The sequence below is a fragment of the Cokeromyces recurvatus genome (genome assembly GCF_025118155.1).
Source record: "Cokeromyces recurvatus strain NRRL 2243 chromosome Unknown BX663scaffold_1, whole genome shotgun sequence".
In the NCBI taxonomy this organism is placed as follows: domain Eukaryota; kingdom Fungi; phylum Mucoromycota; class Mucoromycetes; order Mucorales; family Mucoraceae; genus Cokeromyces; species Cokeromyces recurvatus.
In genome coordinates, this window is record NW_026251387.1 from 2,018,943 (window position 1) to 2,041,933 (window position 22,991).

At 30.7% G+C, this 22,991-nt stretch overlaps 11 protein-coding genes across 11 annotated transcripts; 6 read left to right on the top strand and 5 right to left on the bottom strand.

Moving 5' to 3' along the window:
* Positions 1-1,376: 1,376 nt before the first annotated feature.
* On the bottom strand, positions 1,377-3,081 carry BX663DRAFT_493474 (biotin synthase). The gene is made up of 5 exons (XM_051525364.1): positions 2,684-3,081; positions 2,411-2,613; positions 2,274-2,357; positions 2,085-2,211; positions 1,377-2,011 (listed from the first exon to the last, which is right to left on the bottom strand). Exons 1-5 carry the CDS (start codon positions 2,900-2,902, stop codon positions 1,460-1,462), a joined length of 1,185 nt encoding a protein of 394 aa, XP_051388220.1. The 5' UTR covers positions 2,903-3,081; the 3' UTR covers positions 1,377-1,459.
* A 762-nt stretch (positions 3,082-3,843) lies between these two features.
* Positions 3,844-6,119, top strand: BX663DRAFT_424376 (pyridoxal phosphate-dependent transferase; the record flags this gene model as incomplete). The annotated part of the gene is made up of 4 exons (XM_051522434.1): positions 3,844-3,952; positions 4,049-5,412; positions 5,471-5,852; positions 5,914-6,119. The coding sequence occupies 4 exons, from the start codon at positions 3,844-3,846 to the stop codon at positions 6,117-6,119; spliced, it is 2,061 nt and encodes a 686-aa protein (XP_051388221.1).
* A 175-nt stretch (positions 6,120-6,294) lies between these two features.
* Positions 6,295-7,699, bottom strand: BX663DRAFT_493477 (protein phosphatase type 1). The gene is made up of 5 exons (XM_051525365.1): positions 7,587-7,699; positions 7,158-7,520; positions 6,902-7,078; positions 6,506-6,792; positions 6,295-6,446 (listed from the first exon to the last, which is right to left on the bottom strand). The coding sequence occupies exons 1-5, from the start codon at positions 7,642-7,644 to the stop codon at positions 6,372-6,374; spliced, it is 960 nt and encodes a 319-aa protein (XP_051388222.1). The 5' UTR covers positions 7,645-7,699; the 3' UTR covers positions 6,295-6,371.
* A 1,425-nt stretch (positions 7,700-9,124) lies between these two features.
* Positions 9,125-11,362, top strand: BX663DRAFT_493482 (transmembrane amino acid transporter protein-domain-containing protein). Its single transcript, XM_051525366.1, has 6 exons — positions 9,125-9,442; positions 9,521-9,832; positions 9,933-10,129; positions 10,190-10,424; positions 10,497-10,721; positions 10,809-11,362. Exons 1-6 carry the CDS (start codon positions 9,209-9,211, stop codon positions 11,256-11,258), a joined length of 1,653 nt encoding a protein of 550 aa, XP_051388223.1. The 5' UTR covers positions 9,125-9,208; the 3' UTR covers positions 11,259-11,362.
* A 461-nt stretch (positions 11,363-11,823) lies between these two features.
* Positions 11,824-13,461, bottom strand: BX663DRAFT_493488 (activator of Hsp90 ATPase). The gene is made up of 8 exons (XM_051525367.1): positions 13,360-13,461; positions 13,303-13,308; positions 13,032-13,222; positions 12,873-12,955; positions 12,680-12,809; positions 12,306-12,610; positions 12,187-12,238; positions 11,824-12,129 (listed from the first exon to the last, which is right to left on the bottom strand). Exons 1-8 carry the CDS (start codon positions 13,386-13,388, stop codon positions 11,837-11,839), a joined length of 1,089 nt encoding a protein of 362 aa, XP_051388224.1. The 5' UTR covers positions 13,389-13,461; the 3' UTR covers positions 11,824-11,836.
* A 27-nt stretch (positions 13,462-13,488) lies between these two features.
* On the bottom strand, positions 13,489-15,518 carry BX663DRAFT_464892 (Septin-domain-containing protein). The gene is made up of 10 exons (XM_051524029.1): positions 15,327-15,518; positions 15,169-15,277; positions 14,963-15,091; positions 14,778-14,859; positions 14,555-14,692; positions 14,350-14,467; positions 14,188-14,283; positions 14,017-14,113; positions 13,728-13,941; positions 13,489-13,648 (listed from the first exon to the last, which is right to left on the bottom strand). The coding sequence occupies exons 1-10, from the start codon at positions 15,363-15,365 to the stop codon at positions 13,627-13,629; spliced, it is 1,044 nt and encodes a 347-aa protein (XP_051388225.1). The 5' UTR covers positions 15,366-15,518; the 3' UTR covers positions 13,489-13,626.
* A 583-nt stretch (positions 15,519-16,101) lies between these two features.
* BX663DRAFT_424617 (uncharacterized protein) lies at positions 16,102-16,390 on the bottom strand (the record flags this gene model as incomplete). Its single annotated transcript, XM_051522443.1, is given in 2 exon segments — positions 16,102-16,206; positions 16,223-16,390. Coding segments are annotated over 2 exon segments (273 nt in total), but the record flags the coding sequence as incomplete, so codon positions are not given.
* A 139-nt stretch (positions 16,391-16,529) lies between these two features.
* BX663DRAFT_493498 (uncharacterized protein) lies at positions 16,530-17,804 on the top strand (the record flags this gene model as incomplete). The annotated part of the gene is made up of 2 exons (XM_051525368.1): positions 16,530-16,712; positions 17,246-17,804. Coding segments are annotated over exons 1-2 (539 nt in total), but the record flags the coding sequence as incomplete, so codon positions are not given.
* A 177-nt stretch (positions 17,805-17,981) lies between these two features.
* BX663DRAFT_493508 (uncharacterized protein) lies at positions 17,982-18,364 on the top strand (the record flags this gene model as incomplete). The annotated part of the gene is made up of 1 exon (XM_051525369.1): positions 17,982-18,364. A coding segment is annotated over one exon (172 nt), but the record flags the coding sequence as incomplete, so codon positions are not given.
* Positions 18,365-19,052: 688 nt separating this feature from the next.
* Positions 19,053-19,831, top strand: BX663DRAFT_464895 (uncharacterized protein). Its single transcript, XM_051524030.1, has 2 exons — positions 19,053-19,256; positions 19,326-19,831. The coding sequence occupies exons 1-2, from the start codon at positions 19,100-19,102 to the stop codon at positions 19,427-19,429; spliced, it is 261 nt and encodes an 86-aa protein (XP_051388229.1). The 5' UTR covers positions 19,053-19,099; the 3' UTR covers positions 19,430-19,831.
* Positions 19,832-21,155: 1,324 nt separating this feature from the next.
* BX663DRAFT_557395 (Six-hairpin glycosidase-like protein) lies at positions 21,156-22,587 on the top strand. The gene is made up of 4 exons (XM_051531763.1): positions 21,156-21,264; positions 21,364-21,452; positions 21,524-21,921; positions 22,011-22,587. Exons 1-4 carry the CDS (start codon positions 21,221-21,223, stop codon positions 22,548-22,550), a joined length of 1,071 nt encoding a protein of 356 aa, XP_051388230.1. The 5' UTR covers positions 21,156-21,220; the 3' UTR covers positions 22,551-22,587.
* Positions 22,588-22,991: the final 404 nt, after the last annotated feature.

A 22,991-nucleotide genomic window follows, 5' to 3' on the forward strand; every position in this document is an offset into this window, starting at 1 on the left:
TTTATAGTCAAAGGATAAAGTCAATTATACTAAAGTCTATAAATAGACAAAATTTATATAAGCAGCAACAAAGAAGGGGAAAAAAGCTTCGTTTAAATAAATAAAAAAAGGGTGAGAAAGGAGCTTGGCATTCAATATGTATGACGATCTATATTTAAAGTGTAACAAAGGTAAACAGAGTCATATCGTTAAATCTTTCTAATAGAAAACAATAAGCCACAATAAAGCACTGTGCCTATTAGAAACCTTTTGTTTATGTGAAAAAAAAATATAAATAGGGGAAGAAAAATAGATTTTTTTTGTTTTTCTTTTTGTTTTTCTTTTCCTTTGTGAAAGTGATATTCTGAGGATATTGGTCACTATAAACAATAAATCGTCAGTGATATTCTCCGGATAATGGTCACTCTAAATAATAAATCCCCCCAGTGAAGTTATTTGGATGTATTGGTCACTTAAAATATTCAATCCCGAGAGTATCTTTCATCTGGTGTTTTCACGTCTCTCGTTAAATAAAACTGTGAAAGGAAGCACATAATGATCAACCTCCACGATTGGTTGCTTCTGGAAACAGTGGTCTTTTTTATTATATAGAGAAGCTACTGGCTAATTGGATCATTACCCCTTTTTTATTATTAATTATAAATGAAAAAAAAAAACTTTTATGTAATAACGACTTGTAGAAGATGATTCAATATTAACTAAATGAGCTTTGTAGTTGTTTATGTACTGTATTGATTATCATTTTTATAAGTTGGTGTAAGGATTAACAAACAGGATTGTTAAATTAGTAGTATTAATGAAAATACAAGAAAAACCAGGTTTTGGCTGTAATATTTTAATTAAAAATAGTGATATAGAATATCGTGATAATAGGCATTTTGCACTATGAAGTTGTTATTAAAACAAAAGAATCGAACTCAATGACTGAAGGTTATATCATATTACCAACAAAGCCTTTAAAAGGCATACTGAATAATTTTACCGTTAAAAAATAAATAAAGGGATTAATTAAAAGAAGCATAATATTCAGGATTCTTCACTCAAGATTAAATTTGCAACTAATTACTACATGTCTGTGGTATCTCTATAGGTTAAAAAAAAAGAACTAAAATTGTATTATAGTGTAAGAACATAAGCTTATTTGCTTAATCTATTATTTTCCTTCATTATTTAAAAATTCAATTGAAGAGTTTTGGACTAAGCTTAAGGCTATTATAAGAAAATATTACTTATCTGTTGAAGATAGTTTGAAAACTAAATTTACTGAAGTTTACGAAAGCAGTTACTCAATTGGAGTATAAAGGTTGAATAAGATACTTATTTTCTTAAGGGAATAAAATAAATAATTTTACAGATGTTCAAATAGTTAAAATAGCCAAGTAAATATGAGATATATAAATTAAAATATGCAACTCCATTATTCTAAAACACAATATATAATCATTCTCTATTTATTAATTTAAGCGTGTTCTTTCTCTTCTTCGATTCTTGGTTTATAGCATTTTGGCATTTGATAAACAGGAACCTCCTTTCGATCAGCACCTTGAGCAAAATTAGGTGGTTTTGGTACAAGGCCCAATAATTCAAACATTTGTTTATCATCATTAAATTCATTGTTTGGAGTTGTTAATAGTTTATCACCTGTAAAGATAGAGTTTGCACCAGCCATAAAACAAAGGGCTTGCTCTGGTACACTAAATCTAACGCGACCTGCAGAGAGACGGACCATGGATTTAGGCATGATAATACGAGCTGTAGCAATCATACGAATCATTTCAAAGACCGAGACAGGTTTTTGTTTTTCAAGAGGAGTACCCTCAACAGCTAATAAGGCATTCACAGGAACACTTTCTGGGTGCTGCTTAAGAGTAGACAAAGTATGTAAGAGGCCAACACGATCTTCTTGTCGTTCGCCAAGACCAATAATACCTCCTGAACAGACAGATATACCAGCTTTTTGAGCATTTTCAATTGTCTTTAAACGCTCATCATAAGTACGTGTAGTAATAATCTAATAAAAATAAAAATAAGATAAAAAGAAAGTCAATCATTTTGCTCTTTACAAATGCTATATAATATATTACGTTTGGGTAATGTTCACGCGAGGTATCCAAGTTATGATTGTAAGCAGTCAATCCAGCATTTTTTAGTGCTTTAGCTTGTTCTTCATCCAACATACCTAAGGTACAACACACCTCCATACCCATGGATCTATTCTCATTATATTAATGATTAACATGAAACTACATTCATAATTACATTTTTTTTTTTACCGAATAATCTTGACATGTTCTAAAATCTTATTAAAGTAAGTTTTACGGCCTTTCAAATCTCTCCAAGCAGCTCCCATACAAAATCTATTTTTTCTTTTTATTAGTTTCTCATGTTTCCTTTCAAATCACTGTACTACCTTGTACTACCGGCATCTTTAGCTTTTTGAGCAGCGTAAAGAATAGCATCTGATTCAAGCATCTTTTCGGCTTTAACAGAAGTTTTATAACGAGAAGATTGAGGACAATATTTACAATCTTCAGTACAACCACCCGTTTTAATAGATAATAAAGTGCATTGCTGAACTTCTCTGGGATTGAAATTTTCACGATGTACCTTAGCCTATTGAATTAAAATGAATATACACAAATGAGTACATTTTTTTTTCTTTTCTATTCTTTTTTTTTTTTACACCATAATACAATAGTTCCATAAGGGGTGAATCATAAATACTTTGAATTTCTTCTCGAGACCAATCATTTCTCATAGGACCTGATGCATGAATAGCTGCTGCTGATAGTCCTTCAGATGTTGTCTTTTGAGTAATAGCTGCAAGTCGTGAAGGTACTGAAATACTCAAGTGACGACGACTCGATTGGAGAGGTTTAGATAATAACCGAAAAGCTGACATTTGCTAAAAGAAAGATGGGACAGAGAAAGACAGAGAGAGGGGGGGGAGAAGGAAGAATAAGAATAAATTATATATAAAAAGTTAAACACGTTTTATATATTTATATATTTGTGTATAAAAAAGAAAAAGAAAAGAAAAAAAAAAAGGAATGGGGAAAAGGAATTAAAACTAAAAAAAAATTATTGGAGTCACATCATCACAAAATTGAGATAAAAAAAGTTTTTTTTTAACTCTAGAAATTTACGATATTTCAACAATAATGAGCGTTATTCATTATTATTAGTTTCAAAAATTGATATTTTTTTTTATTGAAATTATAGGGAAGACGTCTTTGTCTTTTATGATCTTTTATTTTTTTGGCATCCGAGATTGAACACTTACAGTGCAAACTTCTTTTCGGTAATTTAAACCTGTTTCCAAAAGATATTTTTTTTTAAAAAAAAAAAAAAAGTCTCAGCTTTTCTTTTTTTTCTTTTTTTTTCCCCTAAAAAAACTACTATTGTTATGCCTTCACCGTTTTTACCTACAAGGTCATTTCAAGCATATCAAATATTTGCAGCAAATACAAATGTTGGGAAAACAATTTTTGCCACAGGTTTATGCAGAGCAGCAGCCATTGTAGCAGAACAAAAGGATCGTGACGTGTTTTATTTGAAGCCTGTACAAACAGGTTATCCAATCGATAGCGATGAAAGGTTTTTGTAGTTTCTTTATGAAAGAAGAAACACTTTTATTTAACTTATTTGAATCTTCTTTAGACATGTTAAAACTTATAATTCATCTTCTTTATTGAAGACAAACACTTTATTTACCTATCCAAATCCTGTCAGTCCACATATAGCAACAGATAAAGTAAGATAAAAATGGACATGTTGCAATCAAAAAAGCATTTATTGATTAAATAAATAAATAAATATAAGCCTCCACATGATGATTTGGTAATGGCTAAAGTAAAGCAACAATTATTAGATTATTCAAGACAACAAAGGAAAAATGGCAGTTATCTTTTTTTGGAAACAGCAGGTGGTATCCATAGTCCTGTCATGTCAGGTACATAATTTAATTTTTTTTTTTTTTTTGGGGGGGGAGAGAGATAAAGAAAGGAAATAGGGAATAAATGACCCCCTTTTTTTTCAAATAAATTAGGAACGCCCCAAGCTGATTTTTATCGACCTCTAAGATTACCTACACTCCTTATCGGTGATAGTAATTTAGGAGGAATTTCAACTACATTAACTTCTTTTGAATCCCTACGTTTGCGTGGATACGATATCCCCATCATTTTATTATTTAACCGACCTAACTATAAAAATCACGTCTTAATTGGGGAGAGAGTGAAAAAGAATGGGGTTTTACAAGTAGCTACAATACCTCCACCACCTCAACCTATTGAGGATCCTATATCTGAGGAAGAATCTATGAAACGTTATTATACACAAGTAGATGAATGTTTGGTACCTGTCATTGAACAGCTGGATACGGCTCATCAAGCAAGATTCGATCGATTAGAAACAATGGCTCAAAAATCAAGAGATATTCTTTGGTGGCCATTTACACAACACAAGCTTGTCAAGGATGTGACAGTTATCGACTCTGCATACAATGACTACTTTACAACTTATCCAACAGATGGTACTGCTAAAGAAATGTTTGATTCTTGTGCTAGTTGGTGGACGCAGGGTCTAGGTCATGCTAATCCTGATCTAACCCTTTCTGCAGCCTATGCTGCTGGTCGTTATGGACATGTTATTTTTCCTGAAGCTACAAATGAACCTGCGCTATCTCTTGCTGAGACAGTCCTTCAGAACGATAACTGGGCCTCTCGTGTCTTTTTCTCTGATAATGGTTCGACAGCCATGGAAGTAGCCCTAAAGATGGCTATGTCTGCTACTGCAAAACGTTATGGATTTAGTACAAAGGAGCCCGTAGAGATTCTTGGCATCGATGGTAGTTATCATGGTGATACTATAGGTGCCATGGACGCCTGTGCCCCAAATGTTTACAATGAACAAGTTCAATGGTATCACCCCAAGGGTCATTGGTTAAAGCCCCCCTCTGTACATATCTCTCAGGGACATGCCTATGTCCGTTTACCTTCTGAAATAAAAGGGGAAAGCTGTAAGGTATATTACGATTCCATTGATGATATCTATTCTGTAGATGGAAAGGGTCGACTTCGTGATGATAAATCTCTAGCGGAGATTTATGGTCGCTATATTCGTACTCAACTAAAGTCTTTAAGGGACCAAGGACGTCGTATTGGCTCGTTATTAATGGAACCCGTCCTCATGGGGGCAGGTGGAATGATTTTTGTCGATCCTTTATTTCAACGTGTATTAATTGATATCGTACGCCAAGAAGGCTCACAATTATTATATGGTGTCACTGAGCGTAATAATAATAATAAGAGTAATAATGACTCATGGCAAGGTCTACCGATCGTCTTTGATGAAGTTTTTGCCGGTTGGTATAGATTAGGCCGACGATCGGCTTCTGAATTCTTAGGAGTAGTAAAGTCCTATCCATCTGATAATAACCATCCCAACTAATTTTTATTTTTTTATTTAGACACCCGATATTACTGCTTATGCAAAAACATTGACAGGAGGACTTTTACCTTTGGCATTAACAGTCACTAAGGAATCCATTTATGATGTCTTTTTATCACATAATAAGCCAGATTGTTTATTGCATGGACATTCTTATACTGCTCATCCTATGGGATGTTCAGTAGCCAAGACATCAATTGAATCTCTTAATACAATGGCTGCTGCTAAAACAGGTGCTTGGGCACCATTTTGTCAAAATTGGGAAAAGAGCCAACATCATTCGATTTGGTCCATGTGGAGTCCTCAAACAGTCGATCAGCTGTCTAAGCTTAATCGTGTAGAAAGCGTGATGACACTAGGCTCAGTTTTAGCTGTAGAATTAAAAGATGATGAAAGAAAAGGTAATATACATTATAGACTATAGTAGTAATTATGTTTAATTCAATAATATAATACATATAGGTTATGGATCTAACGTATCCAAATCAATCATTGAAAATTTGCGTTTTGGACAATTCAAGAATGGATTTGATGGTTCTTCAGAAACAGGTATTAATTTATTTGCTAGACCCCTTGGTAATATTATTTATTTGATGACATCTCAAATCACTACACCTGACCGTGTTCATCAATGCGAACAAGCTCTCTTAGAAACACTTGCCAACTAAACATCCATAGAACTCTTGTATATTATTATTATTGCTGCCTTTTAATAAAAATATAACCACCAATTATTTTCATGGTTTATTTGACCATTTTAGCTTATATTTTATTTATTAATAGTATTAACATAATGGAGGAAAATATATAAAATTGAAATGTTATACTTTGTATGATATCAATAAAAAAAAAAAATAAAAAGGAAAAAAAAAAAAGAAACGAAGCTATTACACACACTAATTTTATTTTTCTCTTTATATTCATGCTTTGTTTTTGGGTTTTACTTTACCGGGGCTGTAACCATACTTTGCCCTCTTCTCGGCAGGTTTTAGAATCTAGCAAAGAGATAAATAAGCATATAATGGAAATAAACTTATATACTTATTTTTCATACCTGGAATGAACACATTAAAGATTCATCAACACTCATCATTGCGCCTGCATTATCAAATTCTCCACAATAATTAGGCGCAGAAAACAATGTAACCAATTGTCTTTTTGCGAAAAATTCATACCCATCTTCAACCACTTGATGAGCACGACAGATAAGATCCAAATCATGTTTTTGTAAAAATCGAGATACAACATCTGCTCCAAATGTGAATGAAACACCACGATCATTTTCACTCCAACCAGTAATGTCCTTATCAGGATCAGACCATAACAAATCACATAATAAACCTAATTAGTAATTTGTCAATCTCTTTTTCTCCTTTTATTTCTATTTTGTTCATCATCTGTTTCATTTTTCTTTTTCTTTCTTTTTCTTTTCTTTTTTTTTTTTTTTTACCTGTGTCAGGCACATCAGTTGGACGCATAACTCTACGAATTTGCTCCATGTTTTGTAAATCAGGTGAAAGACCGCCATGCATACACATGATCTTCTCATCGATAATAGCAGCAATGGGTAAACAATTAAAGCAATCTGTAAAAATCTTCCAAAGTTTTATATTATATCGTCTTTTACCTATACAAAATATATTTATAAAAGAAAAAATAAATAAATGAATACAAGCAAATAAAGTCTAATTTTTGTATCAATTTACATTCGTCATAAAAACCATATATACGATTAATACTTGCACATTCATGATTACCACGAAGAATAAAAAAGTTTTCAGGGTATTTAATTTTATAAGCCAATAGTAGGCAAATTGTTTCGAGAGATTGCTTTCCTCTATCTACATAGTCACCCATAAAAAGATAATTGGCTTCAGGAGGGAAACCACCATATTCAAATAATCTCAAAAGATCATAATATTGACCATGAATGTCACCACAAACTTTAATAGGTGCTTCCAAATCCAACAAAATGGGTTGATTCATAAATATCTCGCGTGCTTTTTGGCATAAGAATTTAATTTCATTTTCTGCAAGTTGAACTTGTTTTCCGGGACGACTGCCTCTTACTAACAAAAAAAAAATAGATGAATGAGCTTATAGTTTACATTTCTTTTTCCTCCTTAGATTAATACCTTCCAAAAGGCGTGAAATGATGGAATCAACATCTGCTTCTAGTGTCGTATCTGCCATTATCTTATATAAAGAACAATAAAATGTGATAAAAAAAAATAAAAGCGAAATAAAATAAGGTGGAAAAAAAATTAAACGCGTTAGTATTAAAAAACAATATTCGGGGGTAAAAAAAAATACATATTTGTGTATTAGGTAAGTAATTGATATTAACGTGATACGTCAGTCTTTTTAATTAAAAAATAATAGTTAAGCAAGATTGTGAAAAGATATGGAATGCCACAAACATAATTTTGAGATAGAAAGTAACGAAGAAGAAGTAGTTTGATGAGGGAGTTTTTTTCTTTCTCAAATAGAAAAGATAATAGTATGTGTTTTTTTTTCTTGAAATAGTTATCATACTGCTTTTAATAATCACTACATCTTTATTTTACATTATTACAAATGAGAGCATGATGCACTCTTTGATCACTTTCATCTTTAACTTCTAACATCATTACCACAAACGGCATATGTATATTACAAACATTACAGTTAGTAGTCTGTAGATCACGATCTTAAAGCTTTAAATTTATTAATGTTCAACATAAAACTTTAACTGGCATATAAACACTAAACTGCTTAATACAATAGTTTCTGATTTCAACAGATACATAATCAAAATTATCCTTAACGAAGGCTATACTGCTAGCTAAAAAAAAAAATCATATAACTAATTTTCAGCAAGCACATGTATTTTATATTTCTTGTGTTGTATTAGAATCTTTCAAGTTCTTTTTTTTTATATATAGGCATATACATATATCTCTTAAATACGTCAAAAGGATTCTTCTTTTAGGGCAAACTCCTTTTAGATAGGGTACTAAAGATAATCTTATTACCGCAATCTTAAAGAAAAAATCCAATAGTAGTTCAATAAACAAGAACTAAAATGAAAATATGAGAAACTTTTAATTCTAATCGATTAGGTATACAATTTAAACACGTGCCTTTAGTAGATGCACGAGTCATAAACCGTATTTTTTTTCCCCAACGTATAAGGTCTTTATTGCGATGATGAAGAAGGGCTTTGATTTCAAAATGTTGAGTCTTATTATTTTCATCATTAAGATCAATTATTTAATTGCATGACATTTGTACACCCTTTTTCGTCAATGCAACATACATACGTTACCTTGATTCTTGTGAACCAAATTGCCGAAACGATTACTTTTGCAAATTTAAAGAGATTTATCTTCTATTCAAAGACAGGTTTTTTTTTTATTATTATTATTGTAGGAGAGAAACATGCTATGTTCTCAAGTGCCGTTTTTTTTTTTTTTTTTTTTTTTTTTTTTTTTTTTTTTTTTGAATCAAAAGAAAAAGTATTGTAAAAATAAATATAATAAAATTTAAGGAAGGGGGTGAGCAAATTAATAATTTAATCTTTTTTTTATTGTTGCATTATTAGTAGCAGTTGTCATGGTATCAAGTTATTTTTGGTAAATAAACCTCTTTTATTATGTTTTACGTTTAAACTCAAAATTCAATTTTTTTTTTTTTTTTTTTTAATTCCGAGAAAAGAGAAGAGTTTTCTTCCAAGTGTTATCTATTTATTCTTTCTTTCCCTTTTATAATATATATTATGGATATACCAGATAATAATAATAATATACCACGAATTCGTAATCTTCACCCATCTCAACTTTCACCTGATCATCTTTATGGTACTATTCAGGGTCATCAAGATGAATCTACAATACCCATTGAACGCACTGTAAGCACTTTTTCGGAAAGAATAAATGATTTTGTGGGTTCATATTCTCGTACTTCGATGATGTTTATGGCAGAAAATTTGGCTGTTCCGAATGGTTCCTTGGTAAAAAAAAAAAAAAAAAAAAAAATAGAGAGAGAGAGAGAGAGAGTTTAATACATGATTAATAACGGATGCAAGTAGTTGGATGAAGAAGGAGACAAGTATTCAGCTATTTCATCAGGATATGTTTCAAGAATTCCTTCCAAGACGTCTGTATCACGATTGTCTCGAATTGAATCATTAGGGGCTGGAACTAGTAATGAACATTCTTCTCTATTGTTTTCACATCTTGATAAAGTTTTATCTACAAGAAGTGTGGGTACAGTAGCTGATGATTACCGTTACGAACCTCATCCTCCCATTGCTAAAAAGTCTTCTTTTACACAATCTATTTTTAATTCAATTAATATTCTAATTGGTATTGGTATATTGGCTTTACCACTTGGTTTCAAGGTATACAATATACATATAAAGCAAACAAACAAACAAACAAAATGAAATGAAATGAAACAAAAGTATGCTTATTGTTTTTGTGTATTTTATACATATATAGTGTGCTGGTTGGGCAATAGGCTTATCTGTCTTTGTATTTTGTTGTGGATTAACAAATTATACGGCTAAATTATTACAAAAATGTTTAGATATAGATCCTGAATCAAGAACATATGGTGATATGGGTGCCTTAGCTTTTGGATTAAAAGGCAGAATCTGGGTTACAGCATTATTTATTACAGAATTAATTACAAGCAGGTAAAATAATTTTAAACAGCTACTGGTATCTATACATGTAATTTAAATGTTATCTATCAGTGTTGCCTTAGTTGTCTTACTTGGTGATGGTATTGATTCATTATTCCCTGGTTTCACTTTAAAAGAAACTCGTATATTATCTTTTCTTATTTTGACACCTATGTTATTTTTACCTATCCGTCATCTTTCCTATACAAGTCTATTAGGTATCATTAGCGCCTTTAGTATCATTATTGTTATTATAATTGATGGATTTACCAAAAAGGATGCACCTGGTAGTTTAATTGAACCTGCTGTAAGTTATTATTATTAGTATTATAACAAAAAAAAAAGTAAAAAAAAAAAAGTAAAATAACATCATGCTTAGGATACAGAAATTTGGCCTTCAAATTGGATGACTGTACCCCTTAGTTTCGGATTAATCATGGCTGGGTTTGCAGGACATGCTGTCTTCCCTACTGTTTATCGTGACATGGAACAACCTAAATATTATAGAAAGATGGTTGATTGGACTTATGTGGCTACTACTATTGTTTATTTTGGTGTAGCTGCTTGTGGTTATTTAATGTTTGGATCAAACACAATGCAAGAGGTAACTTAACAAACACATCTTTACAATTTATAAAAGCCTACTGATATCCTTTTCTATATGCATATAAATACATATATTATAATTTAGATTACCCAAAATATTGTCTCAGTTCCAGAATATAATCAGGCACTTAACCGATTTGCAGTCTGGTTAATTGCGATGAATCCAATTGCCAAATACGGTTTAACCGTCAATCCTGTAAACTTAAGTTGGCAAATTTGGCTCTTTAAAGGATCTACTTCCTTAGAAGATTGGTGTGAGAAAGGTCGATGGCGTGAGCCTGTTTTAACAGCTATTGGTAAAATTTGTGTTAGTGCATTTATTGTTTCACTTGCCTATATCATTCCAGAATTTGATAAAGTAATGTCATTATTGGGTGCCTTCTTTTCTTTTATGATTTCAGGTATTTTCCCACTTGTCTGTCATGTTCGTTTGTTTGGTGACACAATGTCTGTTAAAACCAAGATTTTAAATTATGTTCTCATTTTGGTTGCTTCTTCTATGGCAATTAATGGTACTTTATGGAGTTTTATTTAGATTTATACATGTATTATTCCCCCCCCACTCCCCTCTATTTTAATAATAAAAAGAACATAACACATTATCTATAAAAGCATGTTTGCTGTACCTTTAATATAAAATAAGCCTCTTTCTCTATATGTATTGTGAAAACTATGTTAAGGTAATACATCCTGGTCATAAAAAGTACTTCAGCTTTTTTTGTGAGGTTAAACAAAAAAAAAAAAAAATGTATACAAATTTACTGAGATATATAGTTTTCCGATTTTTACCAGATTACATACACACATATAATAGAGTTAAACTGTAATTATAAAAATACGTTTAGTTATCGAATAAAACAGAAGTCTACATTTATAAAAAATAAATAAATATTATTATACATTTCTTAAAGAAACTGCAACTATAATTACAAGAAGGAAAAGAACATTACTAGTTACTTGAATAATAATAACTGTACTTTAGCCAATCATAATATAATGAAAATAGATTTATAGCAGCCTCGTTGGAATATTTGCCTTCAAAAAGAATAGGATGATTATTTTGTTTTATTTTTTTCTACTGCTTACTACAACAGTAGATTTTTTTTTTTTATTCTAAACTCTAAAATGAGGAGCAACTTGATATGCAGTAAATGCAATAATGAATAGAATAGCTATCATTAAAATAATATAATTTCTGTTAATAAAGCCAAAGAGAGGATCCTTTTGATATGGTATATCCCTGAATTGATCACGATTATAGCAGTCCTTAATTGGAGTCCAATAATAGCCCATCCAATTTCTTTTAATAATTTCTTCTTGACCTGCAGGTACGCCTACTTGATTGACATTGACTAGAACACCATCAGGTCTTTCAGTAAATGAAATTGTTACTGTAGAATAGTGATCTATAATAATACAATTATTAGTTTAGTGTAATGTGTAGTCAATTCCGATTTGTATACCTTTTGGCCAGCCTTTTAATCTCCAAGTTTGTAAGATAGACTTTGCAGGAGTCTATTATTTTATTAAATCTGTTGAGTCCTATCCATAATTCACTAAAAATAATAATTCTATACTTTACTGCTTGTAATAATAAACCATGTACATTTCCATCAAATAATTGAAATTCACTTCCCATCTTCTTTGATATCTTTGATTTATTATGAGACCAAATATCAGCACGTTTAGAATCTAATAATGTTTCATAAATATCTCTTGCAGAAACTCCTTTAAATTCATAAGAATGATTAATAATGGCTGTCTTTATTACTTTATCTTCTTTATTTGTTGTTGTTGTTGCTGTAAGCGAACTTGTCTTCTTTCGCTGAACTAACGTAGGTGTAGATGGAGCTGAATTTTTATCTGCATACAAATCTGAACTATGAGCTAAAATAAATAAAATAGAATTAAAATTCATTTTAAAATAATAATTATTATTATTTTTTTTTCCCTTACTGTTGATTAAATCCTGTGTAAAATGAACAAATTTGTTTCTAAGCTGTGGTATTAAATCGGTTTTTATTAGTTTCTTCAATTCATCTTTATCTTTTTCACTTTGATTCAGATCATTAAAGCTTATATTAAACTTCAAAAAAAAAAAGAGGTTAAAAGAAAAGAAAAATGCTGTCATTTTAAATAATAAATGTACCACATAATCATCAAACTCTGTATCATATGCAACTTCAGGTACATGAATTTGTCCATATACTTTTGTTTTATCCTTGAGTAAACCTATAATGGTTGTGAATAAATGATGATATACAATGTTGTTCATTCCTTTCTTTATATATATATATATATTATTTACCTTGCCAACTTAATTTTAAAGCAACATCATAAATGGCAATTAATCTTCCTTTTCTTTGATTCAGGTCAACATCACCTGTACAATCATCTAAACTAATGATCGATACCTTGATCTCATCCTTTTCAGCTTTTAATCCAACAAGTTGTTGCTGCAAATAATTTTTTGCCCAAGTTCGACAATCTTTGTTGACCCTTTATTTATTTATTTATTTATTCTTTTTCCCTCTAATAATCTATTATATACTTTATGAATATAGATTATTACTACTTACCAGTGCCTAATTTATAACATGTTAAAATGAAAATAATAGTTAACAAATGAACATTACCAGTTATTCACATTCCTCATGTCAGTCATATTTAATGTCAAAAAAGAAAAAAATAAATAAAAAATAAAAATAAAACAAAAACAAAATATAATATAATATAATATAATATAATAAATGAAAGGGAAAGAAAAGGAATAACGCGGATTTTATAGCTGTTACCAAATTAGTAAATTCTCGAGAATTAGAACAAGTATTGAATTGCTTAGCAACAAAACTACTGTTATTATTTATTTGAAAGAGTATGTATATAGTATATATAGAAAATAACTAATTAAATGCAGGTACAGATCTAAAACGTAGAAAAAGAAGGGAATGATTATTATTATCATTGTATGCCTCCCAAAGAAAAAAAAAAGCTGTGTACTTACTTGTTAGATTGAGAAGGACTTCCTAAATTAACATTAGTATTGATAGGAGCAGAAGATTGATTGTTAGTTTGATTTGATTCTTTAATAGCTAATAATTGTTTGGCTCTGAATGCTTCATAATGTATCTGAGCGGTTGTTTCAATTAAATCTTGAAGGTGAGTACGAGTCATAAAATTACGAAGATAAATGAATTCACAATGTTCTTCATTCTCAACTAAAGATAAATAAATATGAAGCATATATGAATATATATATATATATATTTATGAAAAAAAAATCAAGTCTATACCATTGATGACACCATATCTATTTCTTCTACCTCTTACAGGTTTACCTTCAATGACAACATTACGTTCAGAACCAACAATAGCAAAAGGAAGTAATTCCTAAAGTATACATGATTAATAATTCCTCCTTTTTCCATACATACACCCCTTTTATTATTATAAACTAAACATACTCTGATACTTTCATTTAAAGCTTGTTCTTGTTCATCATCTTCATCACTTTCATAAGGATATAACTTGATATTGTGAAATACTAATTCTGCCTTAATCTATTTATATAGATATATATATATACATTAGTTAAAAGAAATGATTCAATATATTCTAAATCTTACTCTTTGCTTAAAGGTAGCACGTTCTTCAATTGTAAGTGAATCTGATTTAGCAATAACAGGTACTACATTTACCACTTCAGAAAGCTTCTTGAGTACAACGATATCAATTGGTTTTAATCTATTTTTTATTATTATTATTATTATTATTATTTCTTTCTATTGAATTTCTATATTTTTATATTTAACTCATGATGAATTCACTTACGCATGACCAGTTGGACTAATAAAGAATAAACAACAATGAATTCTAGTATCTTGAATATAACGATCTCTAGTAGCAGTTAATTCTTTACGTAAGAAAGTAGAATGTTGGTCTTTAATATATTTAATAATAGGTTCCCAACTAAAATCAACTATAAGAACTATATTCATAGGGATAACAGAGTCTTTTTTTTTATATATAAATATAAATATAATTATAAATATACCAATTCTCATTATTAACTTGATCTCCATATCCAGGGGTATCTACAATATTGAGTCGAAGATGTACTCCGTTCTCCTCGATAGCTATAAGATTAAAATAGAATAGAATTTAGGTTAGTTTAAAATCAAAAGGATAAATGTGTATGTGTATATGTATTTGTATTTGTATTTGTATATATTTTTTTACAATGAGAAACAGTTTGAATCTCTGTTGTTTGTCTTGGTGGTTCATCAGCAGAAAGTCGAGCTTTACTTTCGATAAGATGAGAGGCAAAGATAGTATTGACTAAAGTAGATTTACCCAAACCAGATTGACCTTTATTTATTCGTTTATTTATTGAGTCATTTATTTATATAGTCAGCCATCGTTATTATAGGTAATATGTTACTTACCAACAACCATTACATTAAAATGGAAGCCTCTTTTTAATAGTTTCTTTTCAATCTGTTGAGTAATAGTATCAAAACCGACATATCCTTCCAATGATGTTTGAAGTGTAGTCTATATAAACAATTTAATAAACAGTCGATGATTCATCCATCTCTATTACCACACTTGGTTCTGCAGACAATAATGATGATGATGACATGCTTTAATAATAATATTATTATAAAAGAAAAGAAGAAAGAAAGAGTGAGAGAAGGAAAGAGAGAGCAAATATATCTTAAAAGTGAGATTGATAAGGAGAAATTATATAATTACTTATAGGGGAAGAAAATAGGAGAAGACACGATGAGTGAGGAGAGAGAAAGAAGAAAGACACTAATAATTTTTATACCTTATTAATTGACAATGTTTTATATACTTGTAAATATTTATTCTACTTTTTTTTTTGACAACATATTGATGGATATTCTCCAGTATTATTGGAGTTTTCTCTTCAATTTACGTATTTTGCAGCATACTCATTCTTTATATGAGCTGAGTTATAGTTCATATACGAAAAGAATATTACAGTCTGGGAAACTAGGTGGGGTCAATAAAAAAATAATTGGGTCATTCAAAAATTAAATTGGGACACGGATGTAGAATTGGGACAATAGCAGGAAAATAGGGATAGAAATACGAAAATGGGACACACAAATGAAAATAAGACACAGATGCGAAAATGGGACAGAGATGTGATTAAAGAGTAATTTAATTAAAGTAAAGACCATTTTGCACACGTAGTGACTATGAATACATTGTTTTGGCCTGGCCAGTTCTGAGTGTTATTTTGCATGAAAAAAAAAAACCTCCCTCTTACAAGAAAAGAGGAAAATGTATAAAAGTAAAGAGAAACAGAATCAGTAAAAAAAATATTTGAGTTACTACTACTACTACTACTATGATTGATTTAACCAATTCACCAGTTTAACGCCAGAAATGGTGAGTTCAGTAGGTGGTTTGTTGTGGAGGATATAGTCCAGTTCGTGGAATATTCGGGCATACTACCGGCTAATGAACGGACCAAATGCAGGAAACTTTGGGACGGCGGCGGGGGGGGTTGGAAGGGAACCTGTTCAGGACGAAGGAAAGAGGGTCAGGGATGGTGTGTGGCATTTGAAAGTAGCTATGCATGTCGAAGCGGATAATAGCATGGTCCCAAGTAAGCCTTGAGTCTGAGTGGAAGATACTATGTTGCGGCTAGCCACCGGGGAGCCAACCAAGTCACCGTCGACATATTATTATTTTGAATCAGAAATAATTGTAAGTCATGCATCATGCTAATATTCAAAATAAAGACTGAGTCTGACTTTAACCGAGAAAAATGCCCTAAAAGTATAATTCAGACAGATCGACAGCTTTATCACTTTAGAGCATTTTCCATAAATGGTAGAATTTGCTGAAATTTGATACTTTATTAGTATGTGTATATTCAAATCGAACATATGATCTGTCAGAAATATTTGCAACAATATGCTCCAGCGCATTTTACCAGTCGACTGTAAAGTAGAGTAGGCCTTTTTATCTCCCTCAAATCCGTGGTGGTGTCTTAAAGTGTTTTATTGTAATAAGGATTGTTTACGTAGTAGAACTACTACTACACTACAACGAGATATAAGTATAGTTCCTGTAATAAGTGACTGTATTCTTAGTGATCGTGAGTTCCAGTTAACAACATTTTGTTCAAAATTGAATGGTTCAGCATCATTTTTTTTTTTCGGTTTTTATCCTCATTGATTGATGTTTAAGCAAAAAATACACACGATACTTCAAAGAGTTTGGAATCGCAAGAAGGGATTAGAAGAACAAAGTGAGACTTATAAAATGAAAATATTTATATGCTCTCCTGACTTAACTCGCTTTATGAAATCTTATTTAGATAAACAAAAGTGCAGCGATTGTGGCAAAAATGGTAATTACTATATATTGCTTCTAATGATGATGACTTACAATTTAAAATACACAGCTTCCAAGACCTCCGAAATCCGGATAGACAAAAAAAGGTCGCATTCTCAAATGTCATTAAAACCGATAGATTTTCAGCTGATGTGGTTCTATTGCAAAAAATTACAAATAGTACAGATGAATACAGATGCATATCTAGCGAAGACGTAGAAATTTTCCAATTGGGAAATGCTATGAAGAATGAAAACTTGGTTGATGTTTCTCTTTGCGGGCTGGATCCCAACCGACATCAGGTTTTTGCTGCTGCTTATGGGGAGGGTGATAAATCCCATCAAATCAGGCGATGCTCTACTAAAGAGTACTATACCTTAACAGGGTCTATAAGACACGCAAAGAGAGAAACAAAAAGAATGTCTCAAGAAAATATGGAGGATATACTTCTCAACATTCCTACAATCAAGATAGTTGTTCTTTCAAACTATTTGCAATACATAACTTATACCCTCTTACATTTAAACAGAATACTAGCATTTAACAACTTCTCAACTGCTGAAAGTCGCTTTCACCTATACCAGGGAGTTCAAAGGGCCAGACAAGAAATGGCCAATGTCCTCATTAATGGTGGAAAAAAATACAATAAGGCCAAAAGAAAGAACACAAAGAAGAATAGGAAGAAGAGAAAGAAAAGAAAGAAAAGAAAGAAGAGGAGAGACAAAGAAGTTCCCCAGCAGACAAAGTGAGTATACTAGCATCAAAGCTGAGAGATAAACACTATATTCATTAACTATTATTTCAGGAATACCAAGAAGCTTTGGAAGCCTCAACCTTTCAAATACGACAAGAGTAAATTGCCTGTTATAGCTTTCGGAAATGGCATGTTCGGAAAAGATGGTGTACATTTGAAGGGTCTCAGGGTGGGAGCGACAGGAGTTCTTTACAAACAACTCAAAATAAGACAGAAATCAGGAGAACTTTTACTTGCTTCTGTAGATAAGTTCAAGACTTCAAAGGTACAACAAGATTTACCAAAACTGGTCAAAGAATAATTTATTAATACTGTAAATATAGACCTGTCATGCATGTCTTCAAACATGCTTGACTGATGCTTACATTGGGTTGCACAGTGTTCAAGCTTGCCAAAGTTGCGGAATAATGTGGCAACGCGACGTTAACGCGTCGAAAAATATATTCAAGTTCTCAAGATAAGTGATTGGTGGTCATGGGCGTCCACGGGAGTTCACGAGAGAACAATAGGTCTTGTTTTTTTTAATATCGCCGTCTCGTACACGGTTTCTCTTGTTAAAGAGATTTAGATATTTACAGGTATGCTGTATCTATTTTTTTTTTTTTTTTTTTTTCGTCCAGAAAAATCTAACATTTCGTCTTAATTTAACTTATTCTCCTCTGCCCCATTTTCGTATTTCTGTCCCAATTTAATTTTTGAATGATCCAATTATTTTTTTATTGATCCAACCTAGTTTCCCAGACTGCACTATGCAGCAGACACCTTTCTTAGTAAGATTTTCTCTTTTTTTTTTTTTTGTGAATTAGCTTTTATACATGGAGGTGAAAAATGGAAAATTAGTCTTTAGCTTCTTTTTTTTTTTTTCATCTCTAATACTGAATTAGGCTTTTTATAATCCATCGTTTTTGTCATTTTTTTTAAAAAAATGTTTTCTTTAACGTTTAATTTCTTGTAATTATGAACAATATTGATATTATACAATGTATATAACTTTTGGCAGACTGCCTTAATTATTATTGAAGTAGTGTCTTTACTGCTTCTAAATATGACCAAATATAGATTTTGACATGAAAGGTCTTAACCTCAAGGGGCAAAAAAAATAAAATATCAATTTTTATTTAAAGCTGTCAATTATTCTTATTTTTATGGAATAAAGGCTGTTTTTTAATTAATTTTTTTTTTTTTTTTTTTTTTTTTTTTCAAATACATACAATATTTATTTATATGAATGCTCTTCATTTATTATTATGGTGGCAGATACAGAGAATATTAGAAAACTAAAATCATATTTGAATTTTAAATGTCGCATTAAAATAACGGATGGTCGAACATTTATTGGTACATTCGTTTGCATCGATAAACAGAAAAACATCATTTTAGCTCACACTGAAGAATTTAGAGAAAGTAATGAAGCTTTTGATTTATTGTATCCTTTGTTAAATAATAACAATACTTTTTTTTTTTTTTTGATAGATGAAAAAAGACTTGTTGGCTTGGTAATGATTCCTGGAAACCATCTCGTAAAAGTGGAAACTGAAGATTTAGAGGTTCCTGATGTGCCATCCATGTACACTTGAACATGTGTTTATTTAGATACCTTTAATTTTATTTACTAAAATATAGACATGAATTATTCAATTGTGTAAATAAATAAATAGTGGAATCAATATTTGTTTATTATTATTATTATTAAAAAGGACGTAAAATGGTATATTATTGTTTGTATTGTAATTTTTCTTCTAAAATTTTCCATGGATCCTTTGTCATGTTTGGAGAATAAAATTGTGAAAAGCGTTGTTCGATTGCTTCTGGTGAGTAATCAACATCATTATTATTAAATTGAAAATTATGAGAAAATCGACCTCCTCTACCGCGTCCGCGTCCGCGTCCTCGTGTGTTTCCTCTAGGAATAAATCCTCCCCTTCTTGGTTGATATCCTTTATTAAATGTATTTCCTGGTGTAAAAGTCATTATTAAAAATAAATTTAGGAGAGCTTAAAAAAAAATATATATGAATACACATTTGTTATATTTTTCCTATCATTTTGCGCCCAATGAATTTTTTTTTTCTTTAGCAGCCGTCTTATTAACTGAGCATAAAGAAGTAACATGGAGGAGGGAAAGAGAAAGATTTAAAATGCAATTTCTATGTGAAGAGAATAATCTATAAAAAAAAAATAGTGTACTTGGGCATTATGTCTTCGTATAACTCACATTCAGCTTAGTGATATTAACCTGATAATATTTGTTGGTAAACCTTATGATTCAATAACAAAAATTGACACCCTTATTTTAAAGTCGATAATCAAAGACCCTGAAGACTTGAATATTGTGGAGGGTTTCTTTTGAGAGTAGTGTTAAAAGAGGTTTGAGGACTAATATATTTTACTTTACCAAAAGTAATATAACAATATGGGACGAGACTAAAGAGACTACGATTCTAATTGGAAAGCCAAGGGAGTCGTAAATATAGCTATGTTATTGTTAACAAAAGTAGTCATTTAATTGGAACAAAAAAATAAATAAACGTAAGAAGTTTTGTCCCAAAAAAGTTAGTTGAAGAAGCGAGAGCCATAACTTATAAACTAGGATACACTGGTTACCAAGATACAGCATTGATGTTTAGGGTCTATAGGATTCAATCTATTGTTTATAAAAATGTAATTTCTTCTTTCACCTAATTATTATTAATTAACCGTCACAAAACAACAAAGGTCAGATCTGACACAGTATTGAAGATATCAACATTAGTTAGAACCAACCGTGTAAATAAAAATAAGAGTAATGTGAGCTTTAATAGAGATATGAAGCAATCTTTGTATCAAATATATGTGCAACATTATAGTAAAAGTGAATTTAAAAATTTGGGGGAAACAAACAAAAAAAATATATATATTGAATTAATGAGAAAAAGACTATTCGCACAGTCTTTGTCACTTACTGTCATACGCATAATCATGTTCTACAAGTAAGAAAAGAATAAGCATATATTCATTCTGTTGAATGTATAATGATGACAAGAACAAATAAAATACCTTACAAGTAATCCCTCTTCTTAGTAAATGATACATCATATACACATGTATCTGAACAAAAAAAAAGGGTAACATGTCCGTCTTCAATGCTTTTTACTTTGGCCAACATGATTCATACATGATTATTACGTAGTAAATACAGATTTGTTGATATCATTCTACTTATCCAATTATACATAGATATTTCTATTGGTAAATAAATTTGACAGTATGCATTCGTTGTATCCATTTATATATATCGTATACGAAAAAAAAAAAGGATAATTTTATATAAAAAGTCATAAAGTTCTTTCCTTTCTCTTATATACATATATTTATATACAAAATAAATCAATGGGAAGAAGTATCGAAAGCACGTACACAGAATGGAGAAAAAAGTATATAAAACAAATGATAAATAAATAGCCTAAACTTGTCAACTATCTGTTTCTTAGTGATTTATTTTATTTTATTTTTATTTTTTTTTAAAAAAAAAGGTATGTTAAATCATACAAGGATGGATTATATGTTTATTACAAGGAATCAAATGATGGGGGTTCAGAAGTAACAGTTTCGGAAGCCCATGGTAAGTCTATTGATATTACAAAACTAATGTTAGCTCTTTATATATATATATTTATACCAATTTATAATAAGGCTATGGTATGTTGATTTCTGTTCTCAGAAAAAATCGACAAGATTTTGATGGATTCTTTAATTACTTTAAAAATTGGAAGAATAAGAATGGCTTAATGCAATGGCAGCAAAAGAAAGGAAAAAACGGGGAATTAGTACCAGGTGATGAAGGGGGCGAGAACTGCGCAACTGATGGTGATATCGATATTGCCACAGCCCTGTTTCTGGCGGCTAAGGTATGGGGCAAAAATGATTATTTCAAGGCTGCATGTGATCTTGCTGGTGCCATTTGGAAACATTGCTTCAATCATAGTACTTACTTACCTTTATTGGGTGACTGGGCTGATCCAGGAGATAAGGAATATAATTTAACTCGACCTAGTGATTTCATTTTAAGTGCCTATTTATTGTTCTATTATGTAAGAATGAGCTTAATGGTGACTTTATGAAAAAAGAGAAAGGGCTTATCTTTTATTTTATTTATTTTATTATTTTTTTAATTCAATAGGAAGATAAAGAGCGCCAACAATATTGGGGTAGAGTTGTAAATGCAGTTATAACTACATGTCAATATCAGCTCACTCTTCATCCTCAGACAGGATTAATAGCTGACTTTTTACAACTGGACCGTAGATCAAAACAATATAAACCTGTTACTGGACAAGTATTGGAAGATAAGCATGATGGAGATTACAATTGGAATTCATGTCGTGTTCCTTGGCGTCTTGCACATTATTATATGCTCACAAAGGATGAACGATTAAAACCTCTCTTGGAGACTTTATCTAAATTTTTTGAAGGTGTATTAAAGAAAGGTGGAAACTCAAATGAATCTCCTATTCGTGCAGGCTATTATTTGAACGGTAAAGCCTTTGTTGACTATAGCGATATGGCTTTTAATGCACCTGTCAGCTTTCTCTTCTGGGTACTTAATGACCAAGCACCTTTGGATCAGATTATGAAATATATTGATAATGATAAAGACGGTACTTATTTTGGGGAAACAATTGCAACATTATGCTTCTTACAAGCGCATGTACCTTATTGATCATGTACCCCATTTCATTATTATTATTCAATAAGCATCCCTATAGACTTTATGTATTATTCAATATAATTAAATAAACATTTAATATTAGCATTATATATGAAATACTAAAAGGAAAAGTATCTTATACTATTCAACTGATAGAGAAAGGTTATAAATAAGAGACTTTTTAATTATAAAGTGGTTATATTTCCCTAATCAGTCTATCATAGGAATGTATATAGATGTAATGCCTATCTTGTATTAACTGCACATGCATATGCATTCATTATCACAAGTATAATGATAATTGCTGCTATTAAAGGAGAACAAATGATAGACTCCATAACGCAAAAAGCTATTAATAAGTCATTAGATGTCATTTTACATTGCATGTAGTACATAGATAGATTTGGAATATACTATAAGGACAGACAAGTATTCATTTCTTTTTATTTGGTT